The 14,844-nt window shown below is 44.0% G+C and overlaps 1 protein-coding gene across 7 annotated transcripts in view; it reads left to right on the plus strand.

The window, feature by feature from the left end:
- RBM33 (RNA binding motif protein 33) overlaps positions 1–14,844 on the plus strand; it is a 306,232-nt gene that overhangs the window by 129,848 nt on the left and 161,540 nt on the right. For all 7 annotated transcript variants that reach the window (XM_078785696.1, XM_078785698.1, XM_078785697.1 and 4 more), the window contains one exon: positions 13,201–13,442. In XM_078785696.1, the coding sequence (XP_078641822.1) occupies positions 13,201–13,442 (242 nt within the window). The remainder of the gene's footprint in view (positions 1–13,200; positions 13,443–14,844) is intronic.

Raw genomic sequence — 14,844 nt, forward strand, 5'->3', positions numbered from 1 at the left:
GATTGACTGTGGCCTTCAGGAGGAAGAGGGGCTTGGGTTGATTTTCCTTGACATTGAAAAGGCTTTTGATAGCATTGATCATACTTACATGTTTCATGTTCTGTAAAAGTTTGGTTTTGGTGAAAAGTTTATAGGCTTTGTGAAATTGTTGTACAACAATATATTTAGTTTGTGCAAAGTAAATAATCGTCTTGGTTCACCCATTCAGGTTCAGAGGGGTGTTTGGCAAGGCTGTCCTTTGTCAGGGTTGCTGTTTAGCCTTTCTCTTGAGCCACTACTCATAAGTCTGAGAGCCTCTCTTTCCAGCTTTGTGCCTTCTGCAGAAGAGAAACCACATCATGGTATCAGCATATGCTGATGATGTCTGTGTGATCATTAAGAATGATAAGGACCTAACTATTCTTGTTGAGTCCTTACACAGGTTTTATCTTGCTTCACGTTTGCAGTGCAATTGGCAAAAGAGCAAAGCTCTGTGGGTGTCCTCAGCTCACGGTACATCTGGTGCGCTTCCCTTCACTCCCCCTCAGTCTCTTCCGAAAGACATAAGTTGGACAAGAGAAGGGGTTAAATACGTAGGTGTTTATCTTGGACCCAATCAGTACTCCCATATTAACTGGGAAGGAGTGGTAGAACAGGCAACCAAGCGGCTCAACAAATGGAAAAGGTTCCTTCCACAAACGTCCTTTAGAGGCCGAATACTGATTATTAACACCTTGGTAGCCTCTGTCCTGTGGCATAAATTTATTTGTTTGCAGCCACCAGAAGGCTTGCTTAAGGCTATTCAACAGACACTGGTAAATTTATTTTGGGGAGGTTACCACTGGTTGCGGATGGATGTACTTTGCCGCCCCTTGTCTCTTGTTGGCCAAGGGCTCATTGACCTAAAGTGTCGGCTGATGGCGTTTCGGCTGAAGTCAATACAACGTCTGCTCAATGTTGAAAAACTGCCCTGGCGCCCTGTGGCACAACGAATATTGAGGCAAGCTGGAATGCTCGGCTATGGCCTTGAGACTTTTTTGATCGAATCCCAAAAAGTTGATGTGTTCCACCTTCCTCTGTTCTACCAGAGCTTGTTGAATGCTTGGCAAGCCGAAGTGGTAAGCCACCAAAAGGAGTCCTATGAGGTTAAAATGTTTGCAGGAGAACCTCTATTCCTCAACACACTTTTTCCCCAGGTTCCCAAAAGCCGTTGTTTTGCCCAAAACTTCATTTCAGGTGGCATCAGAAATGTCTGGCATCTTCGTGACTCAGAAAATTGTGGTTGGAGATCTGCCAAGGAAGTCGCTGAGATTACTGGTACCAGATCAATGAGAGCTGCAGGTCAGGTACTTGTCGAAGTCATTCGTACATCCTTTAGACTTGGGTTACAGTGGGGTACTGGGGTTAAATGGGCATCCCATAATCCTTTGCTTCCTAACTTACTTGTTGCTTTCACGGGTGCTACTTTGTCCCCAGTCAGTACTGGCTCTTGTTTATTTAGTAGTCTTGAGAGTAAATCTATTTACCAGTTCTGTCTTTCATTGATTAATGTAAACACCTCTGCAGCAGGAGTTATGAGATGGAAAGCTCTTTTACCTGATGCCACCCCTTCTGAACCTGAATGGAAATCAATGTATGGTACACCCATATCAAAAAGGTCGGGTGATTTACAATGGAGACTGGTTCACGGGGTATTGCCAACAAACACTTTTGTAAACCGTTTGGATGCTATGGTATCGGTGATCTGTCCCTTTTGTAATAATATTGAAGATTTGTTTCATAGGTATGTTGATTGCATACGATTGTGTCCTCTTTTTCTTTTACTGAACAATGTGTTTGGTCAAGTTAATGTTACTTTTTCTCTCTGGTTGTTTATTTTTGGCCTTGGGGTCACTTCAGCAAAGGAAAAATTGTTAATGTTTCCAAATTATTTATTGTCAGAGGCTAAACTGGCCATCTTTTTGTCGCGAAAAGCGAAAATTAAGGGCAAGCCACCTGAGCAATATAATGTGATTATGCACTTCCAATCCCTGGTCACAACTCGGTTAAAACTGGAATTGAAGTATTATAGTAGGAATGCAAACATTAAGGAGTTTGTTGAACCATGGTGTGTTGGAAAAATATGCGGGGTAAATGAAAATGTATTAGAGATTTACATGTAGGTGTTTCCTTGTCCTTGCAATCTCTTGTTTTGGAATGAAGTACATTTACATTGATTGTTTCTCCTTTTATTTGATTTTCTATGACTTTGGTTGTGTTCTCTTGAAAACTGTTTTTTGGTTTATTCTTGTTGACGCTTGTTTTTGTCGTTTTATAATAAAAGGACTTAAAAGTAAAAAAAAAAAAAGTCTCTCTCTCTTTCTCTCTCTCTCTCTCTGTCTGTGTCGCCATCTGCTGGCTGGTGCGTTGAGTGCGGTGTCATGGCGGCTTCCCGCTTCGTGTCATGAGTGCTCTGTCTTGGCTGTTTGTCCTACTCCCCCCCCGCCCCCCCATCTGCTCCTTCGTGTCCTTGTTTCTATTTGTAAAGCCTCCCTGTGTTTCCCCTTCTATGTTGAGACAAGAGAGAGAGCCTTAGAGCACACTTATCATGCAGGTTAAGGTAATCGTCGTTTTTGGGCGGTTCCCTGTTGTTTTTTCCCCCCGACTTATTTTCTTCACTTCAAACCTTTTTTCTCGCTTATATTTCCCTGGTTTGTTTTTTTAACGCTCCCTTTCCCTAAGCTGGGAAAGTCGGAGTGCATTACTAACTTCCTCTTCCCGAGCTGGGAGGGCGAGGTCGAGCCTCGTGTGTTCAAACATGGCGGCTGCTCATTCGCAGCGATATGCAGCGTTCGAGCAATTATCACGCGACCATTTGGTGATGGCCCAATTGTTTGTGAACCAAGCCTCTGTTTCCCAAATTTAGAACTCACCCCCACTGTAATGAATTCTGGTACAATAATAAAATATTTACCAAAAATACGTTTTGGATCTGCAGGTCTGGAAAATCGTGTTATATACAAGGCCTGCGTCAAAGCAATCCGGCCCTCCTTCGGAATGTGGCAGTTGAGGAAGTGGCACAATTGCTTGCCTACAGAATACCCCTTTCAACCTAACTGGAAAGCCTAGTATCATGTACTTATTCCAAAGAAAACTGCCGACCTGTTGTGGCGGTTGGCACATTGGATATTACCCACCAATAAGCTCTTACATGTTTTTTCTCCTGAAATATCTGACCATTGTCCCTTCTGTGGTGCTCTTGAGACCGTGTCACATGCTTATGTTGAATGTGCACGCTTGATTCCTTTATTTGTTTTGCTTCATGAAATGTGCACGAAGCTTTCTTTAAACTTTACCCTGAATTCTTTTATTTTTGGCTTTGTCTCCAACACACACCCAAATAGAAGTGGATCTAGCAAACTTTCTCGTTGCCACGGCAAAGAAAGCAAAGAAATCAATACATCGCACGAGAAAAATGCAAATTGAAAATCCTTTAAGATGTGCAGATAACCTTCTGGCCTGTTTTAAAGGACTTGTATTTGCCGGTATTAAAATGGAATTTTGTTTCTATACAACTATGGATAAAGTACTGATCTTTAAACGGATATGGGCATTGAATAATGCGCTTTGCTCTGTGCAAAATGGTGTGTTGATCACAGATTGATCACTCCTCGAACATGATATGAATTTTTGTGAGGAACAAAACACTTTATTATTTTCTTGTTTCTTTTCTTGATGTATTCATGGTCTTCATGTAAATGTTCCCTTTAAAATGGTTTTGCTTGTTGTTTACATTTGATTTGTGAAATGATTTGTGAAATGGTTTTATTTATACTTTTACAAAATATACCTTTTGATATTTTTGTAATAAAAGGAATGTAAAAGTCAACTCTCTCTCTCTCCCTCTCTCTCTCTCTCTCTTCTCTCTCTTTCTCTCTCTTTCTCTCTTTTTCTCTCTCTTTCTCTCTCTTTCTCTCTTTTTCTCTCTCTTTCTCTCTCTTCTCTCTCTTTCTCTCTCTTCTCTCTCTTTCTCTCTCTTTCTCTCTTTTTCTCGCTCTTTCTCTCTCTTCTCTCTCTCTTCTCTCTCTTGCTCTCTCTCTCTCTCTCTCTCTCTCTCTCTCTCTCTCTCTCTCTCTCTCGCCATCTGCTGGCCGCTTGTATGCTGGTTGTACTGTCATGGCGTCTGCTTGTGGAGGCCTGTGAGTGCTCAGTGTTGTTGCTCCCTTCACCCCTCTGTGTCCTTGTATCTGTTCGTGGAGTTTTCCTGGTGATTCCCATATACGTTGAGACGGGAGAGAGAGCCGGAGAGCACAGCCACAGGGTGATTGCTGGTAAGGGTTCGTCGTTTTTGGGCGTCGCTCGATCGGTGTTTGCTCCTTCATCTTAAACCTCTATTTTCCTTTTTTTCCTTTCGTTTATCTTTCCTTCAGTTTGTTTTGTTGCCTCCCTTTCCCGAAGTTAGGGAAATCGGAGCGGTCTGTTTACTTCCCATCCCCGGAGTTCGGGTAGGGAAGATTATATTATATATTCACCCTCCCCGAGTCAGGGAGGGGTTGTAAGTGCAGTTGTTCCAGCATGGCAGCTGCACTATCTTGATTTACGGCCTTTCAGAGCCTGACCCGTAAGAACGGGTTCTTTTGTGTACCTCTGGAACATGAGGTTAGTGTCGAGGACGTTGTCCTCGCCACCGGTCGTGTTGTCGGGATCGACAAGGTTGTTGCCGCTTCGCGGATGAACAAGCGGATCGTTATTTTTTTTGTTTGACGCGGATTGTGTCCCACAAATTGTCGAACAGGGTTTGACAATCGATCCAGGTTTATTTGTTATGGTTTCCCCACTTGATAGCCCAGCAATAAAAGTCGTGATATCCAATTGCACCCCATTTGTATCCGACGATGTATTAATTAAAGAGTTATCCCGATATGGTACCATCGTGTCTCGTATATCCATGATTCCCTTCGGGTCACGGAACAACGATTTAAGACACGTGGTCTCATTCCGGCGGCAGGTGTTTATGATTTTAAAAGATTCCCAGAGGATCTAAACCTTATAGTAAAATGAAAGCATCAACAGAATGAATATACAGTTTACGTGTCCACCAACGTTTTAAATTTTTTTTGGTTGCGGACAATTTGGGCATGTTAAGCATGACTGCCCCCGAAAAGACAATTCTCCACAAGTACAACCTCCCCTCCGAGCCGGGAATAAGCAAGCCCCCCACTTTCCCACCACCGAACCAAGCCTTCCCACCACCGAACAAAGCCTTCCCGCCACCGACCTAAGCCTTCCCACCACCGACCCAAGCCTTCCCACCACCGGCCCAAGCCTTACCACCACCGACCCAAGCCCTCCCACCACCGACCCAAGCCTTCCCACCACCGACCCAAACGTTCCTATCACTGATCCAAGTCTTTCTACCACCGACCCAAGCATCCCCGCCGTACCCCCTTCCCCTCCCCTTGAAACGGGGGCCCCCCCCTCTACTGCAGGAACGTCAACAAAAGACCTCCCCCCACAGGCGACATCGTTAAATCACAGCTTGTTTCCTGCTACAACTGATCCTATCTCTCTCGCCGTGGTAGCCGTTGGAAATCCTCCCCCGATGATTACGTCCTCCCTCCCCCCTCCTCCCCCCAAACTCCTGAAATCTCTTCCCACTAACCAGGACGAGTTTCAATTAGTCTGCCCAAAAGGAAAAAGACATTTGCAAACAACAGATGAAAACGGTCATCTCTTTAAAAAAACCCACAACTGAAAACCGACAGCCCCTCCCCCCTGCCCCAGACTTGTCCCTCATCACAGAAAATCGTTTCTCTGTATTGGAGGACATAGATGTGGATGAATTCTCGCCCTTGTCTACTGACCTAGAAACTGATATGGTTGAACCGCAAAAATTAGTACTTCCCCCTCCCCCCCTCCCCTGAAGATGACTCATTTCTCTGCCTCCCCATCCCCTCCCTCTATGGACTATGCCCCATCCGATAACGTGGAGGGATGTGATGACGGTGAGGAGGTAAATGATGAAAACCAGTGTGACACATCATCTGAGCCATCTGATATCGATGACTCTGTTAGTGAATGTGGTAGCCTTAAGGAAGAAGGAACCCCTCCAATCCCTCCCTCTGAGATAAAAAGGTTTCTTAAGGGCATATTCCGAAAAAGGAATGTTGTTATAGGAACCTTTTTCCCGGAGATACCTGATTTTATACATTCCGCTACATTGATAGTAAAACGGCCCCATGTTTTTAATTTCAATTCCTCCCAACGTCACCGGTTAAAGAAGTGTATACAAAAAGCTAAGAATGAACTGCTATCAAAAAATTGAGTGGTTGTCACTCCTCCTTGTGGTTGTAATGAGTTTCCGATTTGTAGCTTGAATATTAACGGAGGATGTAGCTCTGTCCGTAAAGTTCAAGTAAGGGATTTTTTTATTACAGAAGAAAGTTGACATTGCCCTCTTACAAGAGACCCATGCCAACGACTGTTGTGTCGCAGAGTGGTGTAGGCTCTTCCCTGGCCTTTCCTTTTTTAGTAACAGTGACTCCCGTAAAGGCGGTAGAGCAATAATTCTTAGCCCTTCCTTTTCGCCTTCATTGCTTAAATTTAACGAAATACACAAGGGATCTCTAGCATCCCTGGAATTCCACTACTGCGGAAAATTTTATACTATTTTTAATATCTAAGCCCCAAGTACGCCTGTAGCTCGGCGAGATTTTTAAAATAACCTTGGGACACACCTGACGTCCCTCGACAGCCAAAATGCCCTAAAAAACCAAGACAATCATGTTTGTATTGGTGGAGATTTTAATTGCACCCTCCAACCCCAACTAGACAGGAACAGTGCAGAGCCACATCCTGCCTCCACAATCCCCCTCACCAAATTTTTAAAACAAATTAATTTCACAGATATATGGCGGGTACAGCACCCATCAATCAGGCAATACACATGGTGCCGATGCATTCAGAATAATATTGCACTCGCTCGCTTGGACAAGTTTTATGTTAATCCTCCACTTGAACGCCTCGTTCTGTCATCCCAAATTTGCCCATCAGGATTCTCGGACCACAGCGCAACATTTCTCAAAATTTCTGCCCCCTGCCCGAAACACAAGAGTGCTTTTTGGAAATTTAATAACAACTTACTTGATGATAGTACCTTTAAGGACCTTTTTCCGGAAATTTGGAATATCCTGGTTGCCTCCCAAGGGAATTTCTCAAACCTCAGACAATGGTGGGATAATGCCAAAACGCACATCAGACTGTTCTGCCAACAATATCGTGCGTATGGTGTTCAAGAGGAAAACAAAACCACAACCTTACTTGAAGATGAAATCCTGGAATTACAGGAACAGCTCCAGGGAACTGCAAGTGTGAGCTACCAGGAAATGAGGCAGCAAATTCATGGAAAAACGGCCTTACTGAATTCCATATCTGAAAGGTGAGCACAAAATGCTTTATTGCGCCTGAAGATGAGGTACATACACGACCTTGATGCTCCAACCAAATTCTTCTTCAGCCTTAAAAGGGGGGCCTCTTCGTCAATGATTACACGCTTGCTGCATGATGGGGAACTCCTTTATGAAGATGGCAGAATCAGGGAATGTGCCCGGAAGCATTTTAAACAATGGTTTATGCGGCATGACATTAACCAGGAGGCAATATCTGAACTTGTTTCTAACCTTCCAACATTGGTGGAGGATCAGAAGCAGCAGTTGGAGGATCCTCTTAGTTTACCTGAGCTCACCGCTGCCTTGAAGGCCTTGGAACCCGATATATAGCCCCTGGACTGGATGGGCTGACTAGCGAATTTTTCCAGGTTTTTTGGGATGCCATTGGACCTCACCTACTGCAGGTATTGAATGAATGTTTAGAGGACGGACTACTGCCATGGAGTTGCCGGAGAGCAGTCACCACTTTAATTCCTAAGAAAGCGGACACTCAACTTATAGAGAACTGGCGTCCTATTTCTGTTTTATGTACGGATTATAAAATTTTAGCCAAAGCCTTGTCTAATCGAATGAAACCTTTTATGAATGTACTAATAGGAGAGCATCAATCCTTTTTAGTCCGTGGGCTGAGTAGGTTTTACATGCACCCCCCCCCCCCCCACAACTTAACTTCCCGGGTATGTCCATGTACCTCCCACCCTAGGGGTTAGGAAAAACCATGTTAACAGAAAAAAAACTCATTCCCTCATAGTTTGACCTCTGGTGACCTCATTAGTGATCTCATTTGCATATAACACATATTGTAAAGAGTGTCCCAGGACAAACATTTTGAGGGGTCATATGCAACCATCGGATGACTAGGTAAAAAGTTATGGCTATTTGAATTTCGCCTACCCCTAATTTTTGGAAATCATTGACACAGGGGAGGTAACATCAAAATATGCGTGGGAGGTACCTTGGGAATGAGTTTTTTTTCTGTTAACATGGTTTTTCCTAACCCCTATGGTGGGGGGTACATGGACATACCCGGGAAGTTAAGTTGTGGGGGGGGGGGGGGGGGGGGTGCATGTAAACCCTACTCAGCCCACGGACTATTTGTATTCCTGGACGTACTATTTTTAATAATGTTTTTCTTATCCGTGATACCATTCGGTTTTGTAATAATTTTAACAAGAATGTTGGTCTGTTTTTCATTGACCAAGGCAAAGCCTTTGATTGTATTGACCACATGTACCTTTTTAGAGTTTTGGAGGATTTTGGTTTTGGACCTATTTTTATCTCGTATGTTAAGCTTTTGTATTGTAATATATCCAGTGTTCTTAAAATTAATCAAGTATTTTGTAGCCCCATTGCTGTGCAACGGGGAGTACGGCAAGGTTGCCCGCTATCTGGACTTTTATACTCTTGCCATCGAACCTCTTCTGCTCCAATTACGTACGCACATTTCTGGCTTCACTGGATCAATTCTTACCACACCGCTAAAAGTCTCTGCTTATGCAGATGATGTTTGTATTTATATAACAAATAGTGCTGATGTCACTGCGGTGGCCAGGGCATTAAAGACATATTGTCGGGCTTGTTCAGGCCAGGTGAACTGGAAGAAGAGTGAAGCCCTTTGGATAGGACCTGGAGATTGCCCGCCAATTGTCCTGCCAGGAGGAGTGAACTGGCAGAAAAATGGCATCAAATACCTCGGTATTTTCCTAGGAGACAACACCTTTGAGCAGCAGAACTGGGTTGGATTACCGGACAAGGTAATGGCAAAACTGGCCCGTTGGAAAGGACTTCTTTCTCAACTTTCTTAACGCGGAAGAACTCTCGTCATTAACAATCTTGTCGCCTCTATGCTATGGCATAAGATGATATGCCTACAACCGCCCGGGAGCCTTCTTATTACACTCCAAAAGAGCATTGTCGATTTTTTCTGGAGCGGGAAACACTGGCTCCAACCCCCCATGGCATACTTACCACTCACTGAAGGTGGCCAAGGTCTCATTGATATCCGCAGCCTGATTATGGTCTTCCGGCTTCATATCGTGCGCCAACTTATATATGGAGATGAAGCCCTACTCTGGAGGCCTCTGGCTAGCTGCATATTGCAGCTTACATGCAAGCTAGGGTACTGCCGAGAACTTTTCTTGATGAACCCTCATCAAATCGATTTAGCCTAGCTGCCCACCTTTTACCAAGGGGTGATGAACGCCTGGCAAGCCCTGTCCTTTTCCCGTGAAATGGCAACATACAACATGGAAATGTTGTTGAATGAGCCCCTATGCTACAACCCCTTCCTGGAAAACAGCTTAAATAATAGGGGACTTGTTCAACGTTTTGTTGATGCCAAGCTGCTACAAGTAAAAGACCTCATGACAGAGTCTGGGAGCTGCTGGTTGAGTGCTGCTGCTGTGGCACAAAAAACTGGAATAAAATCTGTCAGGATCATCTCTCGGTTCCTTCAAGGGATATCCACAATGTATCGTAATACCTGCGAGGAACTTGGACCTTCCCCCGAAGAAACAACGGGTGACTTCCCCAAACTCCTGGTCTTCAGCCCGCCACTTAATCTGTCCCCTGGCCTGAACAGCCCTGATGATACTGCATTATCCCTTCCCTCCTTTCCAAAGAAAACTTTGTACAACGCGTTCGTTAAAATTCTATATGCAAAAACATTTCTGAGCACCCGAGGCTTCGATGGCGGGACCTTTTACCCCCCAACACCCCCCAATTGTCACAATTGGCGAAGTTTTTATCTCTTGCCTACTCCAAAGTATGTTGGAGATATTCAATGGAAGCTTGTACACGGGATTTTACCTTATAATGTCTTACTGAACCGGTTTTCTACTGCTAATTCTAATCTGTGCCCTTTCTGTGCATCCGGTGAAACTTTACCGCATATATACCTTGAATGTGAACGATTGCAACCTCTTTTTACCTTCCTCCAGGAACGCTTTGTGAAGCTCGGTTCTCTCTTCAATCACAATGTTTTTATTTATGGTGTTCTCGGACCGTCTTCCCTTAGGAATGTGGTTTTAATGAACTTTTTAATTGGTCAGGCCAAGTTTGCAATTTACAAGTCCAGGAAGAAAAAAATGGGAAACGCTTCTGACTCTTCATATGATGTACTGCTCACCTTTAAGGCTCTTGCAAGTGCAAGATTAAAGCTAGAGTACCGGTTTTTAAAAATGAACAAGAATTTAACATGTTTTAAAGAAAAGTGGGCTCTTAATGATGCCATATGCAAACTTGATGATGATGATGTGATAATAATTTCTCCTTGAGACCATTTTAATTATTGTTTCTCTCTTTGTGACTGTACATAACTGATCCTTTTCACCTCTGTAATAAAAGGAAGAAACAGTCAGTCTCTCTCTTTCTCTCTGTTCTCTCTCTTTCTCTCTCGTTCTCTCTCGTTCTCTCTCGTTCTCTCTCTTTCTCTTTCGTTCTCTCTCTTTCTCTCTATCTCTTTTTCTCTCTCTTTCTCTCTCTCACCTCTCTCTCTCACCTCTCGCTCTCACCTCTCTCTCACCTCTCTCTCACCTCTCTCTCACCTCTCTCTCGCCTCTCTCTCGCCTCTCTCTCACGTGGGACTCTTTGTCAAGTGGGTCTTGTCTCTTTGACACGTGTGGGACTCACCTCTCTGCCTCTCTGCCATGTTCACCACCACCTCCACTCACCTCTTTGACACTTGGGACCTGCCTCTTTGGTACGTGGGACTTGTCTCTTTGACACAACAGTGTCATACTTTTTATGTCTATTAATTACGTATGTCCATTAATTAATTACGTAATATTGAAATGTACCTTTTAACCCTTTAGAATGCTGAAACCCCTTCGACCTTTGAAAACCCTTTAAGATCCCCAATATCCTAAATACCCGAAAGTTACAGAGGACCCAAGAGACCCTGATGACCCAGAGGACCTAAAATACCCCGAGGACCCAAGAGACCCAAAAGTTGCCCAGGCCACAAAATATCCAGATGACCCGAAAGTCCCCAATTAGTCAGGTTCACTATGTTTTTTCGTTCAAAATTTTGGTAGATTAGCAAAACTATACATTTTTGGAATATTCAGAGCATGAGGAATCCAAAAATTAATGTTTACATTTGCGTAGACACCTTTGCGAAAATGACACTCAGGACAGTGATGAAGATCTGTAAAAGCATATTCCTGAACGGTATAGACCTCGTAGATCCTGTGTATAGGACTTATGGTTCAATCTGATACTACCTATAACTTCCTATAACAACCTATAACTTCAAAGGACTTGCAATATCATGTATTATGTAATACAGTTATATCACAAATATAAAGACAATGGTTTTCAATTACCTTTGTTTGTTGCTTTTCTATAATCCTGAGCACTATTTTGAGGCCTTTATTGGATTCCTTGACCCAGAAAACATAGGATTAGCATATTTAATTAAGTCTCTAGGTTGACTAGAAGCCGAGATCGCGCAAAATATGTATTTTATGGCGGCCATTTTCAAAATCCAAAATGGCGGCCATGCAGGTGTCTGTGCAAATGCCAACATTGATTTTCAGATTCTCCATGCTCTGAAGATTCCAAAAATGTACAGGTTTGCTAATCCCAAAATTTTGAAAGAAATTATATTTGTTAACATAGTGAACCTCACTATCTTCATCACTGTCCTGAGTGTCATTTTCGCAAAGGTGTCTTCGCAAATGTAAACATTAATTTTTGGATTCCTCATGCTCTGAATATTCCAAAAATGTATAGTTTTGCTAATCTACCAAAATTCTGAACGAAATTATATTTGTTAACATAGTGAACCTGACTAAATGGCCCAAAATAACCCCAAGACCCAAAATACCCAAGAAGACGCAAAATGCCTAAGAAGACCCAAAAATCACAGAGGACCCAAAAGACCCAGTGGACCCAAGAGATCCCAATGACCCAGATGACCTAAAATACCCCGAGGACCCAAGAGACCCAAAAGTCCCAAAGGACCCAAAATACCCAGATTACCCCAAAGACCCAGAAGACCCAAAATCCCAGAGGACCCAAAAGACTGAAAAGTCCCCAAGGACTCAAAAGACCAAAAAAATCCCCAAGGACCAAAATGACACAGATGACTCAGATCATTCCACAAAGCTCGCAACAAGTGTGTCTACTTTCAGGAGAGCCAGAAAACAACGTCTGCCCGATCTAAACAGTGAGCTTTCAAACTTCTCTAAAACCTGGTGGCGCCTTGTCAAGACTTGCACCCTCTGCCCTCTCCGTGCTTTGTCCCCCTCAGGTATGTGCAGGATGCATGCAGATCCACCAGCAAGTCCTGCCTAGTGAAACTGCCTAATCCAGAACCACTGTTCACCTCCACTCATTTATTCCTCTTTTTTCCTGCTTGTGTAAGCATCTTCCATACTCTCTTCAATCTCATTCTTCCTTCCAGGTCTTCAAGACATGTTCACTACCACCTCCACCCCTCCCAAACAATTTTTGCTTATCTATCTATCTTGTCCACTCTTTGTGTTCTCCCTTACCCCTAATCTTTACCTGCATCCCTTGTTTGTCTGTCTCCATCTATTTTCCCCCTCTGTTCTGCTGTTGGCATGTCCCTTTTGTTATGTTTTGTCCTGTCTTGTTCTGTGTTGTCACTCTTCCACGAGCTTAGACCATGTAGTAACAAAACAACCCCCCCCCCCCCCATTCAAATAACCAATGTCCCCGCATTTGCGGCATTTTCCAGAAACGTATCCCCCACGAATGTCAGGATCCGACTATACATGAAAACCTCCATTTTTTGAACCTACTGCATTTGTTCTGCCCAACTTGTCAGAACTTTCGGAGGAACAGCGGCAGCAACTGCAGAAATTTGAGGACCGAGGGAGGCAGCGGAAGCAACTGCAGGAATATGAGGAACAAGAGAGGCAGGTGAAGCAAACTTGGTTGCCAACACGGAAGCAGCAGGGTCCTCGTGGAAGGGGTTTCAGAGGTCGAGGTCGTGTGCCTGCCCATGCCCAGATGGGGAAGCTTCCTGTGAATGCTCCTGGCATGCAATTCATTCCTAACTGCATCCAGGTATTTAAGATTCCATGATACTGGCCCATTCTGTTGTTGGACTACAAGTTACACATTTTGCTTGAGGTTTATATCATCTGATTCATACTTGCATGTGATGAGCGAATGATACACCATGATGGTTCAAGTTCAATGTGCTGTTATTATTGAAGAACATTTTTATTGTGTTTAAGTTTACCTTGAACTGTGTGTGCATTGATGGTTTTCCCATGCTCAAAAATGCCACATTAACCGTTTAGGTCCCAATACACTATTGCCAGCTCATGCGTGAACGTTGCTAAAAATTCTATCTAATGACGTCTATGCTGAGCAAGTTATACAAGACAATGACATCAATGCTGTTTAAAGTATTCTTGGTTAAAGCAAGATGGCGGCCAAAAGTCATGTGTCCTATGGAACGGAGTTGTATTTTTATGTTCATTGTGAAGATCAAACGACCTGAAATTCACAGGAAACTGTTTGCACAACTTGGTGATGCACGACCTTCATTTAGTTTGTGCTTAAATGGCGTGGTGAGTTCAAAATGTCCTTAAATTGGTAAGTGATCTTGAGCATTCTCTTCTTCTCCTTCTTAAGAACTCTTCTTCTTAACATGCAATCAACTGCGCTCAAATAAATATGAAACATTTTGTAACAGCAAATTTTGGAAAACGGCCAGATTTGACCAGACTCGGAGCATAATGGTTAGAGCATCTGCTCCAATTCTGGGAGGTCGGTGGTTCGAACTCCGGCCGAGTCATACCAAACACGTTAAAAATGGAGATGCTATGTGCTGCTTCTTTGCTTGACGCTCAGCATTTAAAAGGCTGGAGCACAGAAAACAGCCATAGGTTGGCATTACTAGCACAGCCTTGATGGCCTTAATGGCGTCTGCCTGCACTGAAGTTAGTTGTAAGGAAACGTAATTGTGGGACCAAGTCATTCTGGCTGCCACCTGATTTATTTTGTTCAGATTATTACTATTGTATACTCGCAAATACCACCTATCGCTTTGCTGACAGAATTACTAAGGGAGGGTGGGAGGAAGAAAGGGGTGGTGGGGGAGAGGGGGGGGGGGAGCTGGGGGGGGTGGGGTGGAGAGAAAATGTGTGGCAAAGAGAGACGTGGGAGGGTCTTGTGTTAGTGTGTTAGATTCCTGTGTTAGTAAGTGGGAGAGGCAGTCGGGAGAGGATGGGGGCAGAGTGAGGAAGTGGGGGAGGATCGATGCCTCAACACACATCGCTACACAATCCAGGAAGGAGGGTGACAGGGGGATAGGAGTGAGAGGGAGGGGGACAGGGGGAAAGGAGTGAGGGGAGAGGGGGAAAGGAGTGAGAGGGGGGGGGGGGGGTGAGAGGAGAAAGAGAGAGGTGGGGGAGGAGATTGCTGCATTTTATTTGGAGGGGGGGGGGGGGAGGGGGGA

The sequence above is a fragment of the Myxine glutinosa genome, chromosome 10, assembly GCF_964187855.1.
Source record: "Myxine glutinosa chromosome 10, kmMyxGlut1.1, whole genome shotgun sequence".
NCBI classification, from domain to species: Eukaryota; Metazoa; Chordata; class Myxini; order Myxiniformes; family Myxinidae; genus Myxine; species Myxine glutinosa.